The sequence below is a fragment of the Cottoperca gobio genome, chromosome 17, assembly GCF_900634415.1.
Source record: "Cottoperca gobio chromosome 17, fCotGob3.1, whole genome shotgun sequence".
NCBI lineage: Eukaryota > Metazoa > Chordata > Actinopteri > Perciformes > Bovichtidae > Cottoperca > Cottoperca gobio.
This window is the reverse complement of record NC_041371.1, coordinates 8,381,072-8,404,146: the sequence shown is the minus strand read 5'-3', so window position 1 is coordinate 8,404,146 and position 23,075 is coordinate 8,381,072. Positions and strand designations below refer to the sequence as shown.

General features: G+C 41.4%; 1 protein-coding gene across 1 annotated transcript; it reads left to right on the top strand.

Moving 5' to 3' along the window:
- The first annotated feature begins 3,820 nt into the window (after window positions 1-3,820).
- cables1 (Cdk5 and Abl enzyme substrate 1) lies at window positions 3,821-22,642 on the top strand. Its single transcript, XM_029454103.1, is given in 11 exon segments — window positions 3,821-4,520; window positions 11,364-11,435; window positions 11,584-11,676; window positions 13,321-13,398; window positions 16,454-16,562; window positions 17,212-17,368; window positions 17,528-17,631; window positions 21,147-21,253; window positions 21,400-21,607; window positions 22,360-22,437; window positions 22,439-22,642. Coding segments are annotated over 11 exon segments (1,638 nt in total). The 5' UTR covers window positions 3,821-3,951; the 3' UTR covers window positions 22,502-22,642.
- Window positions 22,643-23,075: the final 433 nt, after the last annotated feature.

The following is a 23,075-nucleotide window of genomic DNA, read 5'->3' as shown; positions in this document are numbered from 1 at the left end:
ACACACAACCAGGATAAGCATATCTGTGTGTGTCAGGCACAAACAGGCAGTCTCTGAGATGGCAAGAATTTGATACTCAGACACGTCACTTATTCAATATAACGACCACTTTTATAGTTTTACGATGACATTCTGTGAAGTATGCTTCATTGTCAGAGAGTTAGTCTTCACTCACATAAATGAAAGTGGTATCGATCTTCCTTATTTGTATCACTCAGAAATCTGTGCAGAATACTTCCTCATAATCTTCCTCAGATACTCTATAAACTGTTGACTCAATAACACTCCCTGAAACGCATATTTCTTCATTTGTTAGTCACTTATCACCCGTAATATTCACGCCTATGAAAGGGAATGCTCCTTTCCACTGAGTACATCACTGGGCTATATAAGTGTCGTCCAAAAACCTGCAAGGTTAACTTCAGGGAGCTCTTTTGATTCCTATGATAAGACCCCGGTCCCATTAAAACGAGCCGTCCCTGTGTGAAAGCTCAGTGAGGGCCTCACACACTCGCTCTTATCTAAATCCTTCATCAACACACACCTAATCTGACCACGGCTGCTAATGTTGATGGACATGATTCTCCACTGGGAAATATGGGAGAATTCAGTGTCAAAAGATCTAACAATAACAAACCATTTCATTATCTCATCGTAGAGGATCGGGTATTAGGGATTTGTTGAATTAAGAAGCATTTTCTACTGTACAGTTCATTTGTATGTTATAGTTGTCTTGCTTGAGTGCAGCTGAGGCACATAGGTGATGCTGTCATGCGCGTGTGTGTGTGTGTGTGTGTGTGTGTGTGTGTGTGTGTGTAGGTGTGTGTGTGTAGGTGTGTGTGTGTGACATATGCATGTAAAGAGTGTGTCCCAGCAAGACCAACTATGGCAAGCAGCAACATTAGCACCCCTGAAATAGCTTGGCAGGCATTTTAATTGCTTTACTCTGCAATGGATCAAAATGTTATTGGTGTAAAAAAAGAAAAGGGTGAAACCTTTCCCAGGCGTTGGATGACCAGAAACACTAATCGTGCATCACCGACGGGGATTTTCCCATTTAAAGCTAAATTCCATGATTTTCACAGAATAATAAATACCTGGATGACTAAATTTTACTTCCCTATTATTGTCTCTGATCTTTCCTTCTTCCTTCCACTTCCTGTTCGCAGATTAATCATATTGTTCTTTCAAACTAATGAGAATTATTATAATTATTGCACGACTGTACAATGCAATTCATTGAGCGATTATAGTATTGTGTTTTTAACCACTTAGGGGCAGTGAGGGAAAATGTATGATGCATGTTGGCATGTTTGTCTTTAATCATTGTGAAAGTAATAGCCCAGCCATGTGCACGAAGCCTCACAATGAGGTGCTGAAGTACTTCATGAGTAGGAAACTTCACACAAACACAGGAAGCTCAGAGTTTCTCATCGAGGGCAGGAGTCTTTGCTGCGGCGCTGCAGGGACTGATGGGCCGCTCAGATTAACTGGGGCCAAAGAACCTGCCGTTCCTACACATGATTGTTGCCTACAGAAAGGCATCAGAGCAAAGATCTGCAGCGTATGGTGTTATTATCCCAAGCTAAATGTTAAATGCAGATATTGTGTATATAGCATTCTGGTTCTGAATATTTGTGACGCTTCCCTTGTACAAAAAGTAGTCTTTGGGTGTTTTTTCACAAGTGAAACAACATTTATATAGTTCAGTTGTGCTGTACTGTATATATATCATTACCATAATCTTAAAGGATGAGTGACTAAAATCATTAAAGAGTGTACATAAAACAGTGCCTCTAACCTGTGTCAGTCACAGCAGTTCAGTAATCAATAAAACACACACCCAGAGGTTCCAAGGTACAAACACGCTGCTGTTATGATGTACATCCACCCAGGGGCTTTATACAAATGAGTTACGTGCTCCTTTGTGTAATGCAGATTCTAGGAAACATGCAGCAGCATAGTGCAGGTTTGAGGTCCAACAGGGACCTCTAGTGGTAAAGAAGTGCAATGTTGCTGGCAGTCTACAAAGCACGTTCATACTGCATACCAACACTGTGTTTTCTCATGACTGCAACATTTAAATTTAATTTATGTATACACTTAATGTCTATGATCAAAAATGATTTCAGTGAACATTTCCAAAATTTGAGCGATTAACTTAAGTTGTAATAACTATACAGGGTACTGATAAAGGTACTGAATAAGTTCAAAGTAACATCTGAACGGACACAGCTGTTGAAAGTTTCCACTCGTCAGGTGACCTGGTATTATTGACAACTCAGACTCTAGTGACAACAGTAGCAATGGCGTCTCACTGTCCTCAGATTACTATATGGTATTTCTGTAGCCATAAGACCTGTTAAAAAAACCAACGTAATGAAACTAAAGAATATTAGGATTATTGACACAGTTCAGCTCAATTCACATGAGATCACTTTTAGGACTAGCACAGTAGATGTACCGTACTGTGCATTAGAGAGATAAAGAGGCTTCATTATATTCATATCCTGTGCTGATGTTACTGACTAACATGTGGAGCGTGGCGACGCTAATCATGATCGTGTGGTCTCAAGTCAAAAGCTAGTGTTGAGACTTTATTAATTGACTTCATAGTGTGTTCACATGGTCTCTAACTCTAAACAAAGTTGTTAAAAATCAACAAAAACTGACGCACAGTAAGCCCTAATACAATTTTCAAGCATGTTTTTAATTAGTAAGCTGCCATGTGTGTTCTGCTGCTTGCACTACATGTATTTGGTGAGAACATGGAAACAGGGTATACGAGAGGGGTCAACAGGAGTCGTTGGTTGCTCAGGAACACATTTGTTCCCCAGGGCCCCCCATCCATGGCAGGGAGCATTTATCACTGTATTTACAGAATAGCAAACAACAAACACATTTTGTCATACAACGTTGTAATTAATTTGGAGAATGAACAGCATTCCCCACAAGGCTGTGAATTTCCCTTCTGGGATCAAAGTTATCTTAAATTTGAGAAATGTATATAAGCATATATAATACATTAATACATCCTCAATTACAATGCAAACGCCTAATTATCTCTTGAACTCTTCATCAAAACGTGTTCCCTAAAGGTTATTTAAAAATTGAACAAAACCAAAAACGTCACACATTCTCTAAATGATTGAAACAACCTTCAGGAAGAATCCCCTAAAGGTTTCCTGAAGGTTATTTAAACGTTTGGCTGAGTTTTTCAGAACATTGTCCGAAGCAGAAAGTGTTTGTTGGGCCTGCCCCTGCACAAACTACTGTGGTTGTGTCACCAACAAACCTCTAGATGGCATATTTAATGAGTTATGTGGGGGGGAATACAGCACACGTAATGCATGTCAAGCAGAAAGATGGCGCAATTGCTGCAGAGATGCTGACTTGTACAGTTCAGAAAATGATCTATTTTCTCAATACAAACTGAACCAGGCCCTATTTTGTCACCGCACATTGATCATGGTGCACACATCTGCTCCTGCGCACTGACGAAGCAGCAAGCAGCTCTTTCGCCATGCTTCAGTGACATTTTAAATGCAGAAAGCTGCAAAGTTTTTTTTTCCTTCTTGTAGGAATGTGTTGGAAAACGTCACTATTATGCTTAAAGACTAATATTCTGCGAGTCAGGCTGTTTATGAGATACCGTGCTTGTGTTTATGTAATGTTGGCATACACTGTTACACGAGCGAGTGGAGCTTTCAGCAGTCAGGAAAAGGTAGAAAAAAACAAACTCAAGTATTCCTGACAGCCTATTGGTCCAAATTTTCCCTGTGCTGCCACAATACTGCACACACGTGACCTCCCTGTTTTCACCCAGTCAAGCGCATGTACTTAAAAAGACAGGCCACTACCATTCAACCAACACAAGCACGATTAACACCATATTAATGTCAGCAAGGTAAGAATCGCTGCTGCGGGGACTCGGATCACTGGAAACGGACCATGGCGGCTGCCACGAGCAGCAACACATCCACAACCACACTACAGATCAAGCACTCCAGTATCGAGCATACGCGGAAACGCATAGACCCGAGGAGGAGGCAAGCGGCGTTGTCTTTTCTCAGCAACATTTCTCTGGATGGACGACCCGTGCAAGACGATGCAGACAATCAAAACGAAGAGGACGACTCTCTTGAAGCTAGGACTAGTCAGAGCCTGGTTTCTCCGGAGCGCTCGGTGTACGGGGCTGCAGCTGCTGCTGCGGCGGCGGCAGCGGCGACCACGGCCGCGCAGGCGCTCGCTTTTGCAAACCAGGCTCTGTTCGCCAGCAGTCGGGCCAGTTTCGGGACGGGTCCCGCTGCTGCCTCGGCGGGTACAGACTCGGAGGGCGACGCTTTCTTGCCCTCGACTTTCAGCTCGCCGTTCTCCGCGGTGCCAGCATCTACTAGAGGGAGGCTGCAGACGTACACTCAGGGTATCCTACCTGCACCTTACTCCAGGCAAAGCTCCCAGAACTACAGCCTGGAGGGCGGACAGATAGCCAACTCTGCCATAGAGCTGCAGAGATCAAGGTAACAGTGAACAACGATGTCTGGTGTTTTTGGGAACATGTAGTACGGTGATGTTAAAGGTGAAAAGCGTGTGTGCGGGATCTGCACAGTCAGGCTTGTACATCGATGTCATCATAAGCAAGCAAACTAAAACACTTAACCATGCCCCTCTTCCAAACGAATCATAGGAGACATGCATAGGAACAGTCAGTCCCCATGCATGTTTGCTCAACTCATTTATTAGTCCTGCAGACAACTATCAATATTTTCAAAAATCATGTAGCATAGGCCCATTAATCTTATCTAACATAAGGTGCCACCGAAGAACCCATTGCAGCTATTTTGTTATTCACTGCCAGCCTACAGTATCGACCAGATTATTGTTTCATTTATTACACATTAGTAGATTGTCAGGTTTCTTTGTACATTTCTCATGTTGGAGCATCGGTTATTAAGTAAAGGTGGGACCCATAATGAACAGCTTTTATATTGATCTTCCAATGCACAAAGTGTTTGTTTTGTTTCCACATTAAGCAGGTCACTGAATGAATGAACATGTTCCTTGCAGTATTTCTTATTACGGTGCTTTCGGTTCTCAGCAACGGTGTCTGCCTGCACCCAGAAATAGAAAGTAAAGTTCAGCTGTTTGTTTATTTACTGCATGCAGGTGGTTGTTGGTCTTTACAGGGATAGATACTGCTGTAGGATCAGAGGTCCAACAGCTGTGGAGCTGTAACATAGTTTCCCAAGAGAGGGAACTGGGCAGTTTCTTTCTTTCTTACTTGTGCACATGCTCTTTGTTAAATTTAATATACCTCCAGATTATTTTTAGTGATAGTCTCCATCTCCTCAGCGTGATGTTAACTTCCTGTAACGCTACACCCCTGTTCAACTACATAAGCTACAGGGCCTTGCTGCTTCATGTGGATGTCTTTTTTTTTTTTATTGTCTCTCTCTTGTCTTCACACTGGAGGCTCGAGGAGAGTTCGGAGGGTCTCACGTCGCAGCAGGACAACTGTCAGTAACAGTCGTCTCATGGTTCTCTCACTGTCACAATCTTCTGTCAATGTCAAATCCTCTCTGCTCTGCTGTCCACTCAGAGCCTTCCACTTAATCAAATCTTCTCCTCCCTCTGGTGTCTCTGCCAGACTTCTCAGGAAACTCTGCTTCATGGTGAAACACTCGATAAGCATTTAGTTCCCCTTCCTGACCTCATGGAAATTGCACTGCCAAACTAACAGCTTCCGGAAGTCTTCATTTGTACTTTTTGATAGTGAAGGATTCAAGATGTTATATAACTCTAAAGACACCATTAATCATTTAAAAATCACAATCCCCTGACAATTACAACACCATCCACTGCAGCAGAGTTGAAGCGAAAACACAGGCTCTAAATAAAGTTAACATTAGTTGACAAAACAACCTCACCACAGAGCAATTTAGTAGCTTTCCTGGAGTTTTGGATCATATCACACACTCTTCCTCAGCAGATGGTGTTTGCCTAGTTGTCATGGAGTTAAAGATGAAGAATTTCCATTTTCCTCAGCACTTAAAGGACCTCCTGTTAATGTTGACGTAACCTAAAAGACTAGATTGAAAGTTTATTCTTGATCTTTGGAAACAGCAGTTGACAGAACAGTCTCTCGCCACAAGTTCCAAAATGAGCTGTTCTTGAGTTTCAACTTTTGAGTCCTTAAACCCTTAAAGTGCTCAGAAAAATGAGAAAGGGAAAAAAGAAAAGTACAATTCCATGACAGCTGGGCAAACTTCATCTGCTGAGGAAAATCATGTGATAAGATCAAATGCTTCCAGAACAAATGCTAAAAGAACCGTGTGGTGAGATTATTCTCACAACTGCGGTGTACAAGAATGAACTTCTGGTTCAGATAGTTACACATGGTGGTAAACCTGAAGTGTGTGTGTGTGTGTGTGTCTGTGTGTGTCTGTGTCCTCTACCAAGGGGGTTATGTTTTTGAAACGTGGTGGAAGGGTGTAGCAGGGGTCAAAGTAAGAACCCGTTTAATTTTGGAGCTGAACCAAATGACGGGGCGGATACACAAATTATTTATTACTTTAATCAACATTGCAACAAAGCAAAACATTTGTCCATGCAACAAACGTGGCCAAATTTCTCAAATGCTAAATGTCAAAAAGGTGGCAAACTGAGGATTTAACTCATAAAACTGTGTTCTCAAAACATTCTGTGTCAGCTTTCAGTACTCGTCAGGGTTCAATACTTTGTGCTACGGAGACATTTCGGTTGGTACCAAATAGGAAGTTGAGGTTCAACACCCAGCCCGAGCCACAGTGTGGCAACTCATTTGTACACATCCGTTCTCCTGCTCGGTCAGTAAATTGCATATGAAGTATTAAATCCTGACTGTACCCTGCTTTTAGAATGTGCTTGGAGCATGTCCACACGAAATGAATTCTAACGTTGAGAGGTAAGCAACCTGTTGATGGAGCGTGGCCGTGTTCCACCGGCGCGCAGACAGACGAGCGCTCTTGCACAGTGGCTGGTTTGTTTTTTTTGAGGGCAGCTGGTGGAAACGTGTCCAGAGGTCCCTGGCTGGGAGAGGCAGGATGCCCAGGCTTTCTGAGAAGCAGCCTGGCTCTCCGCTCTGTATTTTCTGTCCTCCACTTCCTCTCCCAGGGGCATCGCAGACACACTCTCCCCTCAGACTTTTGGCCCTCAGTCCTGCTCCCATTCAGGAGGTCGCAAAGCCTCTGATGTTGCTGCCAAAACAGACTTTCTCAGGCCGGAGCTGCATTTGACCATATCTTCGTCAGAATCTAATGCATGCAAATGATGGATGATTTCATATTCAGCTTTTTCATTCCACTCCTCAGCCTTCATCCGTCATGAATCGGCACTCCAAGAGCTGCAGCTTTTTAAATATAGCATACCTCTTACCGTCTGGCCTTGTCTGCCTAAGGTGTAGAGCTATTTTCAATTTCATTCTTGCCCCCTTAAAAAAACAAAAATACCCAGGGCTTCTTATGTCCTCCTTTTAGCTACGTTCCTATCACGTTAGGTAGTGCCGAGTCATCATATACTTAACAGTATTTTAACACAATTGTTTTTCACGAGGCAGCTGTGGCTGGAGCACAAGCAGCACAAGCCATTATAATGGTCCTGTGGAGTTTTGTGCGATTGGGTCACACACTTCTGGTTATGAGGTTGATTGTTGTTCGCTGAGGTCATGGTTGGCATAATCGCAGAATTATATAAGAACGCTTCAATTTCCTTCCCATTGAGCGGTCACCAAACACTCAGAAAAGCCGGTGAGAGAAACCCACTTCAAGTATACGATGGAGTCACAAGCATGTTTTCTTCATTCAGTTTAAATTTCCACATTATGACTCGTTCTGTTTCTCACCCTGAACAGTTAACACTTCATCTCTGTTCTTCAGCGCTCCCCCCCCCCCATTTATTTTTCAAATCTGCTGATGCATCCCATTCGTACTCCCGGTGTGTTTGGAGGATCAGACAGGCTGAACTGCTCTGACTGGATTAATGTTTTTTAATCACAATAATCACATTTACGTTTGTCTGGGCTGTATCTGTGTGAAGAAGTCCGGAAAACATTTCATTTATTTCCTCTCAAATGGAAGACTATGTCCTGTGGCAGGCTGCCAACAGGGCGTACGTGTGAAACTGTTTAATCGCCACATCTAAATAGTCCACTTGAGTTTTATAGCTCATTGCATGGCACTGCTGGACACGATTGTCAATAGCTTTTTTTTTTTTTAAACGTTCTCATTGCAAGAGGATGTCATCGCGTCGCTGTAGAAGTAGCTTAATGGTACATGGAGTCCGTTTATGAAACATGCTAAAGTCAAATCACTTGACAGTAGCTGGGATTGTGTCGGAGCTACTGAGGGATGCTTATTGTTGCTCCTTTTGCCACTGATTTATATTGAGGCTTCTTTGAAGCTCCTGACCAGGCCCTGTTAATGTCAAACTGGGTAGAAACACACTGTTCTACCCCTGGTTGGTAGGAGTTGGGTCTGAGGTGAATGAGTGGCTTGGACAGTGTTATTGTTTCCAGGATTTGTAGAGGCCTGGAAAACATCTTTTGCATTAAAAACACGTCCCGCTGCTGCTGTTCATCTACAGTGTCTGGGTCAAAGTCCTCACAGTTCAGCGGTGTTTTCGTGAACTGGAAACATGCTCTTTGAGCCAAATGGTGAATGATTTTTGAAGATCAGTAACAATTTACTGGGATTTGAACTGGAAAAATGACAAAGCGTCACCCAGAATGGAAACAGATGGCTACAATAAGAGGTTATTTCTTCTTTGGCACAGAATGAGTGTACATTAGGGTAACACTCTTTGCAGAGTTAAAGGACAGGTTTGGATTCTTCTGTCAGTTTTAATACAACTCTAATGCCTGTATGTACGTTCAGAGGTATTGGTCACTGTAGTATGGACTAGCTGTAAGGCGATCACGCCTGCACTGCAAGAGATGGGACAAAATCTACTGTGCATTCCTCCTTTTCCTGCAAAAATCCAGCTGCAGTAGTTTATTGGAGACTCCAGTCGTCAACGTTAGTGAAATAAAGCTTCCAAATGTGCAAGCATTTTAGTGCGAAATCCCATCTTTGTGTTTCTATCCCCACACTTCAGCTCTGCAAAGAAATTGTACTTAAAAGACAGTTACTTTGGAAGATACCAACTTGTTAAGATTCATTTTTGCTCAGAACAAGAACAGTTGATTTCTCAATTTATGCTAAGAAGTGATCGCTTTTAAGGCTGATGTGGACAAGAGGGATGATTACAGCAAAGATAACTCATTCTGTGTGTGTGTGTGTGTGTGTGTGTGTGTGTGTGTGTGTGTGTGTGTGTGTGTGTGTGTGTGAGATGTAAGTAAGTCCCATAAGTAAGTACATGAAAATACAGAAGCATGACATCATGGAAATGTTTTCTTAAGACCGAAATTGTTCTAAAAGCTTCATTTGACAAAAAGTAGTTTCAGGTATGAAGTGATGCACCATCATGAGAAAGCTAGAAGCCTTGTCCTCTTACACTATCTTTAGTCTCCGATCGTTATCAGCCACGCTATCTCCTCCATCAGACGGACCTTAAATCACATGATCCCATTGGTCTGACTGTCGGGCAGAGGTCACGCCCCTTCATTACAACCATGTCAGTTTGCCCATTGATCTACTCATTCGGACTAAAACATGTTCTGGTCATGCTCTTTATCAGAGCTTAATGTTCTTCCTTCCAGTTTATGATCATTAGGGTCATAATATGCAGTGCAGAAGGTTAGCCAGTATAATGGCTCGCGGTTTCCAACAGTCTGGCTCGTCATGTAAACACTTATCTCACCCCGTCTCCTCCGGCATACACTGCTCACTCCGCTTGTGTTGGTTTAAACCCCGGGAGACCTTCAAGGACGAAGTCATCTTTTGTTAATCTGTGCTCCTGCTCTGTCGTTTATTAACCAGCCACTCTGCTTTACGCTCCGTTGTCTGTCTCCACCTCTTGGCTGAAAGGCTCAGTGAAGAGGAGGGCGAGCGTCATCAGCTAGGTGTTATCTCGCAGGGTCCACAGCATCGCAAACCTTTTTGTGAATTGTGAAAAGAACTTCACAGTCCATGATGATCTACAGTATGCATGGTGGGAACAGACATTTGTTTGGACTCTGCTGCAGATTTATTTAGTACTTGACAGATTGACGCCTTGTGAAAATGAATCACGTTTTTTGTTATTTGACCACTAATGTGTTAATTTCCACAGTTTTTAAATGTGGCCACTTTGTAAGGCTGATTAAGGAGTTGGATTATGTTGTTATTGTGGTGCTAAATATACAATTACAACCTCACTTTGGAACAGCTCAGGCATACTTAGCTATCACATGTGGGATTGTTTCTTAAACTGGCAGCCGATCATATAAAAGTGGCCCAGCAGAATTAGCCTGTTGAGTCGTGCAACTAGTGTGAAATAAAGGCCATATGTGACAAAATGTGTTACACAAAGTGTTTGCCGAGCCAGCTCCTTATCCTCATAGCGGATCTGATCCTGGAAAATTCTCTGTGAAATACGTAAGATTGAGGAGTGATGATTGACCACACACTCTGTCATAACTCGACTTGCTTTTGTAACAGAACAGACGGAAGCTGTGATCATTTCACAACATTGTTTGACCTTTTGTTCCAAGGCCTTTAGTGACCACACACACACACACATACTTTTGTTCCATGTCTTTAGAACAAACTCGAATGCTTTTTAAAAACTAACCGAAATGTGTCCTTGGCATCGAGTATTGAAAAGTGTTAAGTATCAAAAGGAGGCATCGAATGCACCGTCAAATTCTTAGGTTGGTTATTTTCTTTGATCAGATTTTTCTGATCAGACTTTCTAAAACTTTTTAGGATACTTATACTTGAGCAGAGAGCAGTTTAACTTTTTTTTGTTAAATTAAAAAAAGGGTTAAAAATGCTTTTAGTCCTCAAACAAAGATAACGGGAAAGGTTTTGTACCAATCGTTTATCGTTGGAAAACGGTATTCAGTTTCTCGTGTTGTGTTAAAGTACAGCTGAATGCCTTGTTTTATTCTAAAAGCTGCACTGACCTCAATATGTGAGGAAACTGATTGATTTTTCAGTGCCCACTCTTGCCATTGTAGGTATTGCTGTGCTGCGGAATTGAGTTTGATTTAGTGTTGTGCCTTTTAATCAAATTGCTTTGCAATGAGCCATGTGTCTGTGTTCGCCCAAATAAAAAGAGATCACTATGAGGATTCAGTTCTTCTAAAAAGCATTTTATTTGCAGAAGGACAGTTGGTCCTGTGTTTGGTATGATGATGTCTCTTCATATCCCCTAACTTCAAACCTCCCCTTTGTCCATCTTCCCAGACGAAGACTCATTTCTCAGCGCTCTTCGCTTGAAACGCTAGAAGACATTGAGGAGAATGCTCCTCTTCGCAGGTAGTAAACTGCACAGACATACCGTTCACATTGTCTGCTACTGTATTTGTCACTGATGATACACTCTGCTCACTGTAATGTATCCCGCTGGCAAAGTGTCTCTGTGTTTTGAGGTACTGATGTTTTGTGTTTTGTTTTTACATTTTAGATGCCGAACCCTATCGGGTTCACCCCGACCAAAGAGCTTCAAGAAGATCCACTTCATAAAAAACATGAGGCAACATGATATGCGCAATGGAAGGTATGAAGGCAAACAACGCAATCCCTCAGTCAATACAAGTCCTCAGTGGATAGTGGCAGACTGCCCCAGTCAATGAACTGCAGTTTGTGTGTTTCTCACATTACAAGCCACATCGTAGGCGAGCGGGCCAGGCCCATTCACTGCATGGCATTCTGACTCTTAAATGAAACGTAATCGATTGAGAAACCTGTCCATTCACACGGACTAGAACCTGATTTAATTCAATTTAAAGCTTATTTGATCACTGTTACAATGAAATGACTACTGCAAGCTAAATCACATGTCATTGTGTCACAGTTTACACAAACCCCTAAATATAAATGAAATGACAGCGGTGTTAATGTTGATGTGTTGTTATTTAATCTAGGCCAGGAGAGCCAGGAAGTGTTTACTGCTCCGGTGACTTTCATCGTTATCAATGTCACATTCTTTGGATTTGAAATCTAATTGAGTTAGTGGGTTTTGTGATGCAGAGTGCAGTTCTGGTGCTTTCTGAGAAAATGGTTATCCAGTTGAATTGTTGCGTGTAGAAGGGTAGATAGTTAGTACAACTATATCTCCTATACTCTATAGTTCCAGTTAAATTAGGACTCCTGATAGGTAAACATGTTTTTCGTCATATGAGCCGGATTTTTCACACTATTAAGAAGAAATGCTTGTGCATTAACTGAAACATGTTGTGACTCTGGTGTCTTTTATATCCTGAGTAGTAAGCTCCATCACGTGTCTGTGAGATGCAGCTATTAAAATAAGTAATTTGAGGTTGTTGTAGTGTTACTTAAAGGTTCAATGTGTATGATATGCCAGCACTTAAAACATTAAAACAATTACTTAACATCATCAACAGAATGTGAAGAGGTATCGGTGTTGACGTTATGTCGAAGACGTCTTCGTATTGTGTTGCAGAGATATCTACTGAAATGAACTGACTAGCTCCAGTCCTGTAATACCACTTGTTCCTCTAGAGGTGATAGTGAGTCGCTGTAGCTCCAGTCTGCCCTCAGACCAGAGGGAGAAGAAGTGCAGCTGTCTGACTCGCTTGTAAATATTACAGCCGTGTTCTGTGTCTGTTTTATAGCTTGTTGGATTACATTCAAAGTTTTCTAGTTTCTGCCACTTTGGATTTAGTCCAATAAACAAACTAATATAACGTTACACAGACTACAGCCCCCGATTAACATTAGTCCCCAGTAAACACAGATGGATCAGCCCCACGTGAAGATTATAAGACAGCAGCGTTTTGACCGGCTCTCAGAGTTTTTGCTGACTGACAGACGGGCATTACACAGGACAACTAAAGGAGCAGGTGGCTCTGAATTTACACATTGAACCTTTAAAGTATTCTACGCTGTGTACTGCTGTCATCTCACTGGGAAACCTCTCCGATTGGATACTATATGCATGTTTCCACAAGTACAATGCAACAGAAATGCATCATTGTTGCTCCCGAAACACTGACAACATGCTACAATACTACAGAACAACACACACACACACACACACACACACACACACACACACTCATACTGAAGTTTCAGCTCGTTCTCTTCATTCTTATTTTTACTGCACACTCGCTCCAACTTTAACCTGTGGATCTTGTCAGATAGATATTGATTAGCTTTTTTACCATTTTTGTTTTTATAGGATAGTCCTTATCAGTGGCAGAAGATCCTTCTATAGTGTATTTTCTGTCCTGCCCTATCGAGATTGTAGCCAAGCAGGGTATGTATCCTACAGCATGCCGAACTTTGTAACCTCCTCCAGCCTGTGCTCCCTCTTTCCCTTTGTTTTCTCATCGCTCTTTTTTTCTGTGGATGTACTCTCCTCCTGAATGGTGCATACATTTCTAAGGGTTGGTTTTGGTGGATGCATTTTTACCACTTAAGGTTTGATAAATAAATAATCAGTGGGCTGAAATGGGCTTCAAAGGCTTAATTTCCTATATAACTAGACTATATTGTTGCCCAGTGCTTGATGCTTGTATTGCTTTTCCCCATAATGGCTCAGGTGGCTTCGAGCCACTCTTCCTTTTTGTTCAATCAACCCATTTCTGTCTGTTACAACTGTCGCTGGCTTTGCTGTTTTAGCATTTAAGTCTCACCTTTCCCGGGGGTTCCTGGTTTTTTTTTTTTTATATTTAGAAACTCTTGAATTATTTTCACGTGTTGTCAACTGGTCTAATTATCCACGACGCTGGCAGACCGGAGTTTCTGCTGTGAGCCCTGCACACGGCTCATGGCAGTTTCTAATGAACCACTTTTGTTTAATCTTTGCCTTGTTTTTAAGAGTTTACATTTATTGGTGCTAGAACAGAAAACTTCTCTGCTTATCTGTAGATGTTTGTTTAATTTTGTAATGGGAACCCGCCGGGCTTGCATGGGGATAGCTCTGGTACGACATGGTCACATTAAACAATATGTTTTTGAGGAAGTGAAAGAGAAAAGGGACAGATAAACACCAGTGAACGCAATGCACAGAAAGGAAAGCTTCACACTGGGGCTTAGTGAGGAGCAGAAAAGGCTCAATCCATTTGTGGAAATCCCAAAGCCAGCCAATCAGTGCAAGGTCAAGGGTTAATAAAGTCCCAGGGCTATACAATATACACATCTGGCTGCTCATGGCTGTTAATTGACAGTTCAACATTAGACTTTGTCTGGCTCATTTAAGTGCTGTAACTGCAAAACAACATTTTATTAGACGACTGGGCCCAAACTGCTGATTGCATGTAGTTTCTTTCTTCTCTCTGTCTTTAAGGTTACTAGAGGACAAAAAGGGCCACGTTTGCAGTGCAGATGTGTATGGCCAGAAACAACTTTTGCTGATGTAACATGTAGACAATTCTCCTACAGTTAAAACACAAAATCATTTAGCTCAAAGGAGTGTTTTTGACATTTTGGGAAATGCACTTATTTGCTTTCTCGTTGTCGGTTTATGTGACATCGCTGTCTCGTGACAGCTTGATGGTTCTGGGTTCGAACCTTCAGACTGTGGCTTCTCTGTGTAAACTTTGCATGTTCTCCCTCTGTTGGCATGGGTTTCCTCATATACTTAAGTTTCTCTGACCCTAAAAGACATGCATGTTAGGTAACGCTCCTAGAAATTGGAGTCTAGTAAAAAAAGTTGGCTTCCTGGGTAAAAGGTTTGATGGGTGAAATGCAGAGGACACATTTCCTCGCAGGGATTAATAAAGTATAATTTACCGACGCTCATAAATTTAGTGTTATTGGTGAAGCTTGGGCCAGACTGCGGGGGAATATTATTACACGCCAGTCAAGCCAACTTTTAAACTGTTTATGTGAGCTGTAAAGTATTTGGTAGCAAAGCAGCTAGGGTCAAGACTATCTTAGCTAATATAGTTAGCTTGACGCTAGAAAGAGTTTGCAGAGCATGATGAGCACTTTGCATAGATTATAACACTACTAACATTGAGATATTTGAAACCAGAGATTCCTATTCATGCATGTTACTAAGCAATAGCAAGCTTTTCTTATCATTTCCTTTTCATTTCTTTCCGTTACTCTCAGCAAACTGAAGCCGGCAACTTATATTTCTTTTGTGTTTTTTTTTAGAGCTCTCCGAAGAAAGCTTTTCCGTCCCTTTTTATTTATTTAATCTCTTCTGTTCTGTGAGACGTCTGCTGCTTGGGGATCTCCATGTCTACGATGCATCTGTCAACAATGTGTCCTGACGTGCCTGTCTGCCAAATAACACTGTTTTCATTATAACAGATTGGCCTTGCATGTCATCAAAACACTGGGGGAGTCATGTGAGGGCCCTCTGTGTCATTTCTTCTAGTTTACTGGGCACCATTTTAAACAGAAAGCATTACTGACCTAGGGAAGCTAAGGGATAAGTAAAAAAAGCAAAAACAAGACAGTGTTACCATTTAATATCTGCTGTCCAAGAGACATTTCAGCACATGAAGAAATCTCAGGAACTCTATTTCTGCTTGCCATTACCTCTTTGGTATCCGTTATTCAGTATGGCAAAGTGAGAATAAAGTGAGCTGCAGGCACGTTCTTCTTCGTTGTCACTGCACACCAGGGCTGCACAATTAATCAAATATTAAACGTGATCATCATTTTTGGCTTCCCACAATTTAAATAACCATGATGGACTGTGTTAATGCTCTGCTCACAGAAAAACCTTCTTTATTGTTGCGGCTGCAGTCCAGAGTAGAGTTCAGGTGAAGAAGAATGTTTGGCTATAATTGTGCAGCTCTAGTGCACACACTCCTCAGCCTCTACTGGCAGTGACCCATTATCATCAAAGTGAAGTTAAATCATTTAATTAGTATATTTTACTATTTAGTTTGCACATAAAATACAGATCTCTATTCGGCCAATACAAATTGTGTGCAGATGAGGGCTCGCCCGCTGTTTGCTCCACTGACACACTTAAGTCTCCAGCAGTTTTCCACTTCAGCAGAGCATTTGACCTCCTGCAAATCTCCCCCAGCAGTACGGCATTCCAGGCACTGGTGAGGCAGCTGCTGAACCAGCCAGCTAGAAAGAAACTGTACTCTCCCTCCATCCTTCCCCTCCCTAGGGTGCTCTTTATTTCTGATTACCCTCTGATGCACCCAAATACACAGGCAATTACAGAAAGTAGGCCAGCTGATGAGCGCAGATCAATACAGGGCCCATCTGTGAGGTAGAGATGTGGAAGTGAGCTAGAACAGGCCTCAGCGAGAAGGTTAAGGAAAGGGAAGGGAGTTAAAACCAAGCTGTGAGGTTCGTGTGTGCGGTGAAAGCTCTAAAGGTCTTGTGCTCATTAGGGAAGTCAAGCTGGAAGGAGGAGGGCGTCAGCGGCACCCGTCGGGAGGCGTCAGTGCCAAGGAGATGGTGATCGGGCTGGAGGGGGTGGAGCTAGGAGCCGATGGAAAGGTGAGATGCCAGCAGAAATATGATGTGTGGAGGGGGAATGTAATCGTTATTATTGATGACAAGATAAATATGATACTTACTGTAACTATTTATAAGGGGGGGGGGGAAAGCCGGTGCACACAATAGTAATGGTGTATAATGTTCTATTGTGAGTACAATTGCAGTATTCAGTATTTAGTATAATTAGTAGTATGTGTACATGATTTACTCACATTCAGTGTTTTGAAATGAACAAAGGTACAAATGAAAAAAACAAAGTTACACTGAAAACTAAACTGCATTTCAGCTGCTTAATAAAATATATATATTTTTTAAATGGCCAAGGTGAACCATTTAACAGTTTGACAAAGAGGACAATATATATATACAACGGGTTGTTTTAAACATTGCACTGGTTCTTTGGTATCAACAACACTTGTGTGTTTCACATGTAGTGAATCAACACAGTTTTTATCTGATTTATTATAATAAATGATTTATATTCTGCAACACTTATTGAAACTGACCACTTTTAATGTTATTGGTCCCACCTGTGCTTTTCCTGTTTTGACAAAAATGCTGCTGTGAAAAAGATGTATTGTACCTATTCAACCTGCTAGATTAATACAAGGGCTGTTGTGAAACATTATAACTGCACCTGTGTCTGCAGACTGTGTCCTACACTCAGTTCCTGTATCCCACCAACGCGCTGGGTGGTCGAAGAAACACCATCGACTCCACCTCGTCCTTCTCTCAGTCTCGTAACGCCAGCCATAGAAGCCTCAGTTTGGGCCGAGCCAACAGCAACCAGAGCAGCTTGGACACAGGTCAGTTGACTGCCAACAAGTACTTAACTTCTTCATTATGAATGTGACATACTCCTCACCCTCAGCGGTTTGTTTTCTCTCATCCATCATTTTATTGGAAGAATTAGTGCAAATGTTAAACATGTGGCTTAACCATTGTTGTGTTTGTGCCCGTGGCAGGGAATGATTTGGGGGACTTCCGCGAGTACGACCCCAATCTGCTGGATGACCCGCAGTGGCCTTGTGGAAAACACAAGAGGGTCTTAATCTTCCCCTCATATATGGTGAGAAAGTAGTCTAGCTGTGTCTAACACACCACCACCACCAGGAACAACAATAACTGCAGCAAACTGCAGCCTTGTCCTCTTGAGATCAGAACAGAAAGGTTATTTTCGTTCAGGACTTAATTCGCTGAAACAGACCCACCTCTATTTTTCTAGAAATGTCCTGGGATATCCCACTGTTGATGCTTTTCTTTTTTTTGAAAATGGTTATTTTTATGATTTATGGACCTTGTGGGCTCAGTTTTCTGACCACAACATAGAATGATAACACACGGGAAAGATTTATTTGCCTCGACAGTTTTGAGTTTTATCAGCAGTTTATAAAAAGAAGAGAATGTTTTTAATCAGCAAGGTCACTGGCCCACTCTCTCCCACCTTCTGGGACCTGAATGAACACATGCACTTTGTCCCTGTATAGTGAGCAGAAGCTATTAAGCAGCCACTTCACCAGAGCAACAGCCAGTGGTAGTGTTTGTATCTCAGCACTCCCATACTTTTCCGGAAAAGAACAGATGTTTGAATGTGGTTGGGAAAAGACAAAAAAAAAACCCTGACTAGACTTCCACCTCTTTATTTCCTGGGCTGTGTGTTTTTGTTACGCAGACGGGCAGAATACACAACAAGGACTGACATAGTTGAAATGTTAAGCCAAGGCCAGGCTGTGTGTTTTTGTTTTTTCTCCTCTCTTCCTCCATTTACAAAAACAGCAACTCACAACAATGGCTATTGTGTTTACTACAGGAAAGGAATCGGTACATTCTCAGCATTTTACAGGTTGAACTTTCAAACTGGGGATAATAATAGCTTTTATACTCTACATGCAATTGAGGAAACTTGTATGACTTGGAATACGAATAGGAAGCAAAGGACATTCTCACTTTAGTCATTTTAAATGTGGTTAAAAACAAAAAGTTTAGTGTCTTTTTGATTTGGGTAGTAAGAGTATCCTCAGGGTAGAAACATGGAACAATTAAATATGTGGTGTGAGACGTGGTCACAGTGGACTATTTCTGTCACGCAAAGTCAGTGCTGTTCTACTTTATGTTCATTTCTCGCGGCTACGACCATCGATAAGCATTTGTTCTCCTTCACGGTTCATGATCCACAGCGTGGTGTTCATGTTGGATGCCATTATTCACACTCCATGCGGTGCCTGCAATACCTTACATATTGAGTCTTCCTCATATTTATAGCACCATTGCATAGTGTGTCCTTACTTAATCTGAATCTGAATGAAAAACGCTGTTTTAACCATAGTAGAGGAGCAACTAACAATTTATTTTATTGTTTGTTAATCTGCAGATACTTTTCAAAAGATATCGAAAAACGTTTATAGAATGTTCTAGAGCTTAACGAGACGTCTTTAAATAACTCTGGATACAAGTCAAAAACAACAAAGATGTTTTATTTACTGCCATATGTGACAAAGGAAAGCAGCACATTTTCGAAGCTGGAACCAGCAAATGTTTGGCACATTTGCTTGAAAAATGTCTGAAGTGATGAATTAAGTTGCCAGTTAACTTTCTTCCAATGATTTCAGCTCTACACCAAAGTAATTACTCCGATCTGGGAACACAGTGACAATACTACAGCAAAGTCTGACTAGGAAAAAAACACCAACAGACTGATAATCAAATATAATATTATAATAAATAAATAATATTATAATATATATATCATAATGTATATATAAATAATATTATAATATATATATATCATAATAAATATATATATCATAATAAATCTAAATCTAAATATATATATTATATATATAATATATATATATATATAATATATATATATAAAATAAATATATATATATATATATATATATATATATAAATAAATATATATATATATATATATATATATATATAATTTGTAAAAACAATTACACTTAATTATTCATTTTTGAAATATATTTTTATTTTTTGTGTTGTATTTACAGAGACATTTGGACATGGAACACAAACAAAACAAAAATTAAATGCAGTTTAATCTCATTGCAGTAACCCTCATCTAACTCAATCGGTTGCGTTACGTGTGAGTCGGGTAAAATGGACAGTTTCAGTAATATGCCAGTCTGTGTGAGGGTGAATAAATAAATACAACAAGCCAAATAAAGGGGTTTAGATAATCTGGCTAAAGTGTTGGAAGTCAAACTGAAAGTGCGGCCAAAATGTTGGTAATAATCCTGCATGCACATCTACAGCAAGCATGGTGGTTTATTGCCCTGTCTGACTTCTTTTCAGCAATGTTCCTAGAGCTTAGTGAATTCTGGTGAATGTTGTTATTACTAAGAGGAATGATGGCCTGGTTGACAGAAATAAATCTGAATTATCCTGCACATCTAGCATTTAAGATTTATTTTTTGTTTCTCCTCTAGAACATCTTACATTTAAATTGTGGATTCAGCAAATTGCTAGAAATGTACTTTGTTCTACAGGGGTCTTAACTAAGATCCGAACTATGGCAGTGGTAGACAAGCAACTAGTAAAATTACTATTTTTGTGAAAGGAGTCTGGTGGCTTTGAAGAGAGAATATAATAACTGCTTCAGTCTCACAGCAAGGTAAAGCGGTGAAAATAAAATGTAGGTGGCTAAAATACATTTGGCTGCTGCCCCCAGTCACAGCTGTACATTGCTTAGCTTCTGTCCCGTTTCTCCAAACTGGGGTCATGCCGACCGCCATCTACTGTAGGTGATGCACTGACTATGGATAAGTACCTCAAACTATCCCTTTTTTCTTTTTAAATGTGGGTCGCCCTCCTTGTGCTCAAAGCATGTTATAACAAACACTAAAGCTTGTGTATTAGAAGCCTGATGAAGGCAATAGGTAAGCTCGGTCAGCAATCAAAGTATGTTTTGTGTCCACAGGAAAAGGCTGGAGATAATCTGTTGTTCTTATCCTGAACAAATCCCATGAAAAGATCAAATTATGACGTGGCACTCGGGGCCCGAGCACCAAAAGCTCAGTAATTTGCTTTAACAGCTGGGCACTGTAGTTTTTAGCAAACGTCACTCAAACGGAGGTAAATAATTATTTCGCTGAGGACTATTTTCAGCAGAGGGTCGATACATATTTGTTGTGCTAATGAGTATTTACAGCGGCAGGACGGCGTACGTGGTATTGGCTGAACATCAACCACAGCGCCCATGTTCATTGTAGTGAAGGAACATGTCACCCACGTCAACAGTGTGGTTTATGTGTGTGTGCGTTTTTTTTAATAGTGTTTGGGCAACAATGGCGCTCTAAGCACAGAAGAATAGGATAGATCAGGCTTTGGATATGCGTTAGTGGGATCACTTCATTGTTGGTTCTGGTCTTTCCATTTGTTAAGAAAGATCTAGAGTATCGGCAGACGTATCCTTTAGGTGACATGAGTAACACCAGCTCTCGGTAAAGCCTCATTGTGAGACCAGTGGAATCCAACACTAGTGTGTGAGGATCCAGTCACCCTGCACAGTGCCGAAAGTGCGGTCATCTTGACACCACCTCTGGTTTTCCTTTTCAGACTACGGTCATTGAATACGTCAAACCCTCTGACCTCAAGAAGGACATGAACGAAACCTTCAAGGAGAAATTCCCCCACATAAGGCTTACACTCAGCAAGATTAGGAGGTAAAACAGACGGAAACTTTTCAAATGTGTCATTAAGCAAGATTTAACTTCAACATGACCTGTTCTATTTCTTTTCCAACCTATTTATTGGTTCTCTCTTTCTTCTCCTCCTCCTCATTGTCTCTGCTTTCCCCCGATCCCCGCAGCTTGAAAAGGGAGATAAAAAAGTTGGCCCAGGATGAATGTGGTTACGAGGAACCAACAGTGGCCATGGCTTTCGTCTACTTCGAAAAACTTGTGCTTCAAGGCAAACTAAACAAGCAGAATCGTAAACTCTGCGCTGGAGCTTGCGTCCTTCTGGCGGCCAAGATCGGCGGCGATCTCAAGAAACACGAAGTCAAGCACCTGATAGACGTAAGTTTAAATAGATTTTTTTTTTTTAAATGTCTCAACACTCGCTTAAAAGGTTTGTCAGAAATAACTTCCAGATCATAAAGAAACATTCATAGAAGTTGCCAGGTATTGTTGTTGGTGGGGACACAGTGACGCCTTAATGCACAAAAAAGAATATTAGGAAAATAGAAGCAAAGAGTATTGCAGTCACAGTCTGAAATATAAAGAACAAGTGTTGGTATAACCTTTCAATATCATGAAAGCTGATTCAAGTACTTGATCTGATGTTGCTCGTCGAGTGGCTTCAAATACCTATAAATGTCAGGTTGCCATTTATTTTCTAAAGACTCACCGGGGCAGGAACTTGTACTTTCTGATATGCTCTACTGTCAATATCTCTGAAAAGATCCTGATCTCTAAAGGGGAATCTAGTGAATGGTGTTGGACCGGATCATTTGGAGTCTTGTGAGGGATGTCGGCAAAGCTTCACACTTGCTTCCCGAGCATCACTGCGGTGTAGTCAGAAATGTAGCTCCGCCAAACCGTGATGTCAAGAACCAGATGTTGAGATATCCTAATCTTTTGTCTCCAATAGGAGTCAAGCTCCTAAAAATTCCCATAATGAAGATATCGTGAGGATTATTTAGACTTTAGGACGTTCCTTCCAGAAACACATTATTAATCATTTTTAAATAAGCGGGTGTCGTGACGAGCAATGAGGAATGCAGCATCACACGTATCTATCATTTAATCTCGACTCTCTTTTCTGCCAGAAACTGGAAGAGAGGTTCAGAGTGAACCGCAGAGAGCTGATAGCCTTCGAGTTCCCGGTCCTGGTGGCGTTGGAGTTCAACCTTGCAGCTGCCGGAACACGAGATCATGCCCCACTACAGACGCCTGCTGCAGACCTCCTAGCATTAGTGACCCATCAGGAGGACGACCACCAGGTTCTCCTTCTGATCCTCTGCTTCCCACGATATCCATCCTCCCACCTCACCTCACCGCGTCCGACGGCTCCAAGGTACTGCTGGCTGTCACTCATCTGCAGCCGACCCCACTCTCCTTCCTCTCAGGAGATCTGACATCAGCCAAAGGGACACACATTTTCTAAAAAACGTTCCTCCATTGTTTGACTTCCACATTCTTCCTCACTACAGGGACTTCTGAAAGAAGTTGCTCAGCCGTCTGCAAACGGGTTGTTTTACTAGATTGCATGTTTTAACGTCTTCATCTTCACTTTTGTATTTTATTTTTTTGAACTCTCTTGTTGATTAAGAGAGATTGTTTTTGTTTGAATCTGATGGTGGACTTTATTTCTCCGTTAAAGCAACCGATGATTGTAACATTTCCATCAGTCTCTTTTCATTAATCTCCTCCGTGTATACTCTGGTATGATTGGTTGCACTTCTGACCTGCATACAATTTCAACAAATGTTTATTTTTTTAAGTGGCTGGTTTTTGGCTGGACTTCCTCAGAGTGACTCATCTT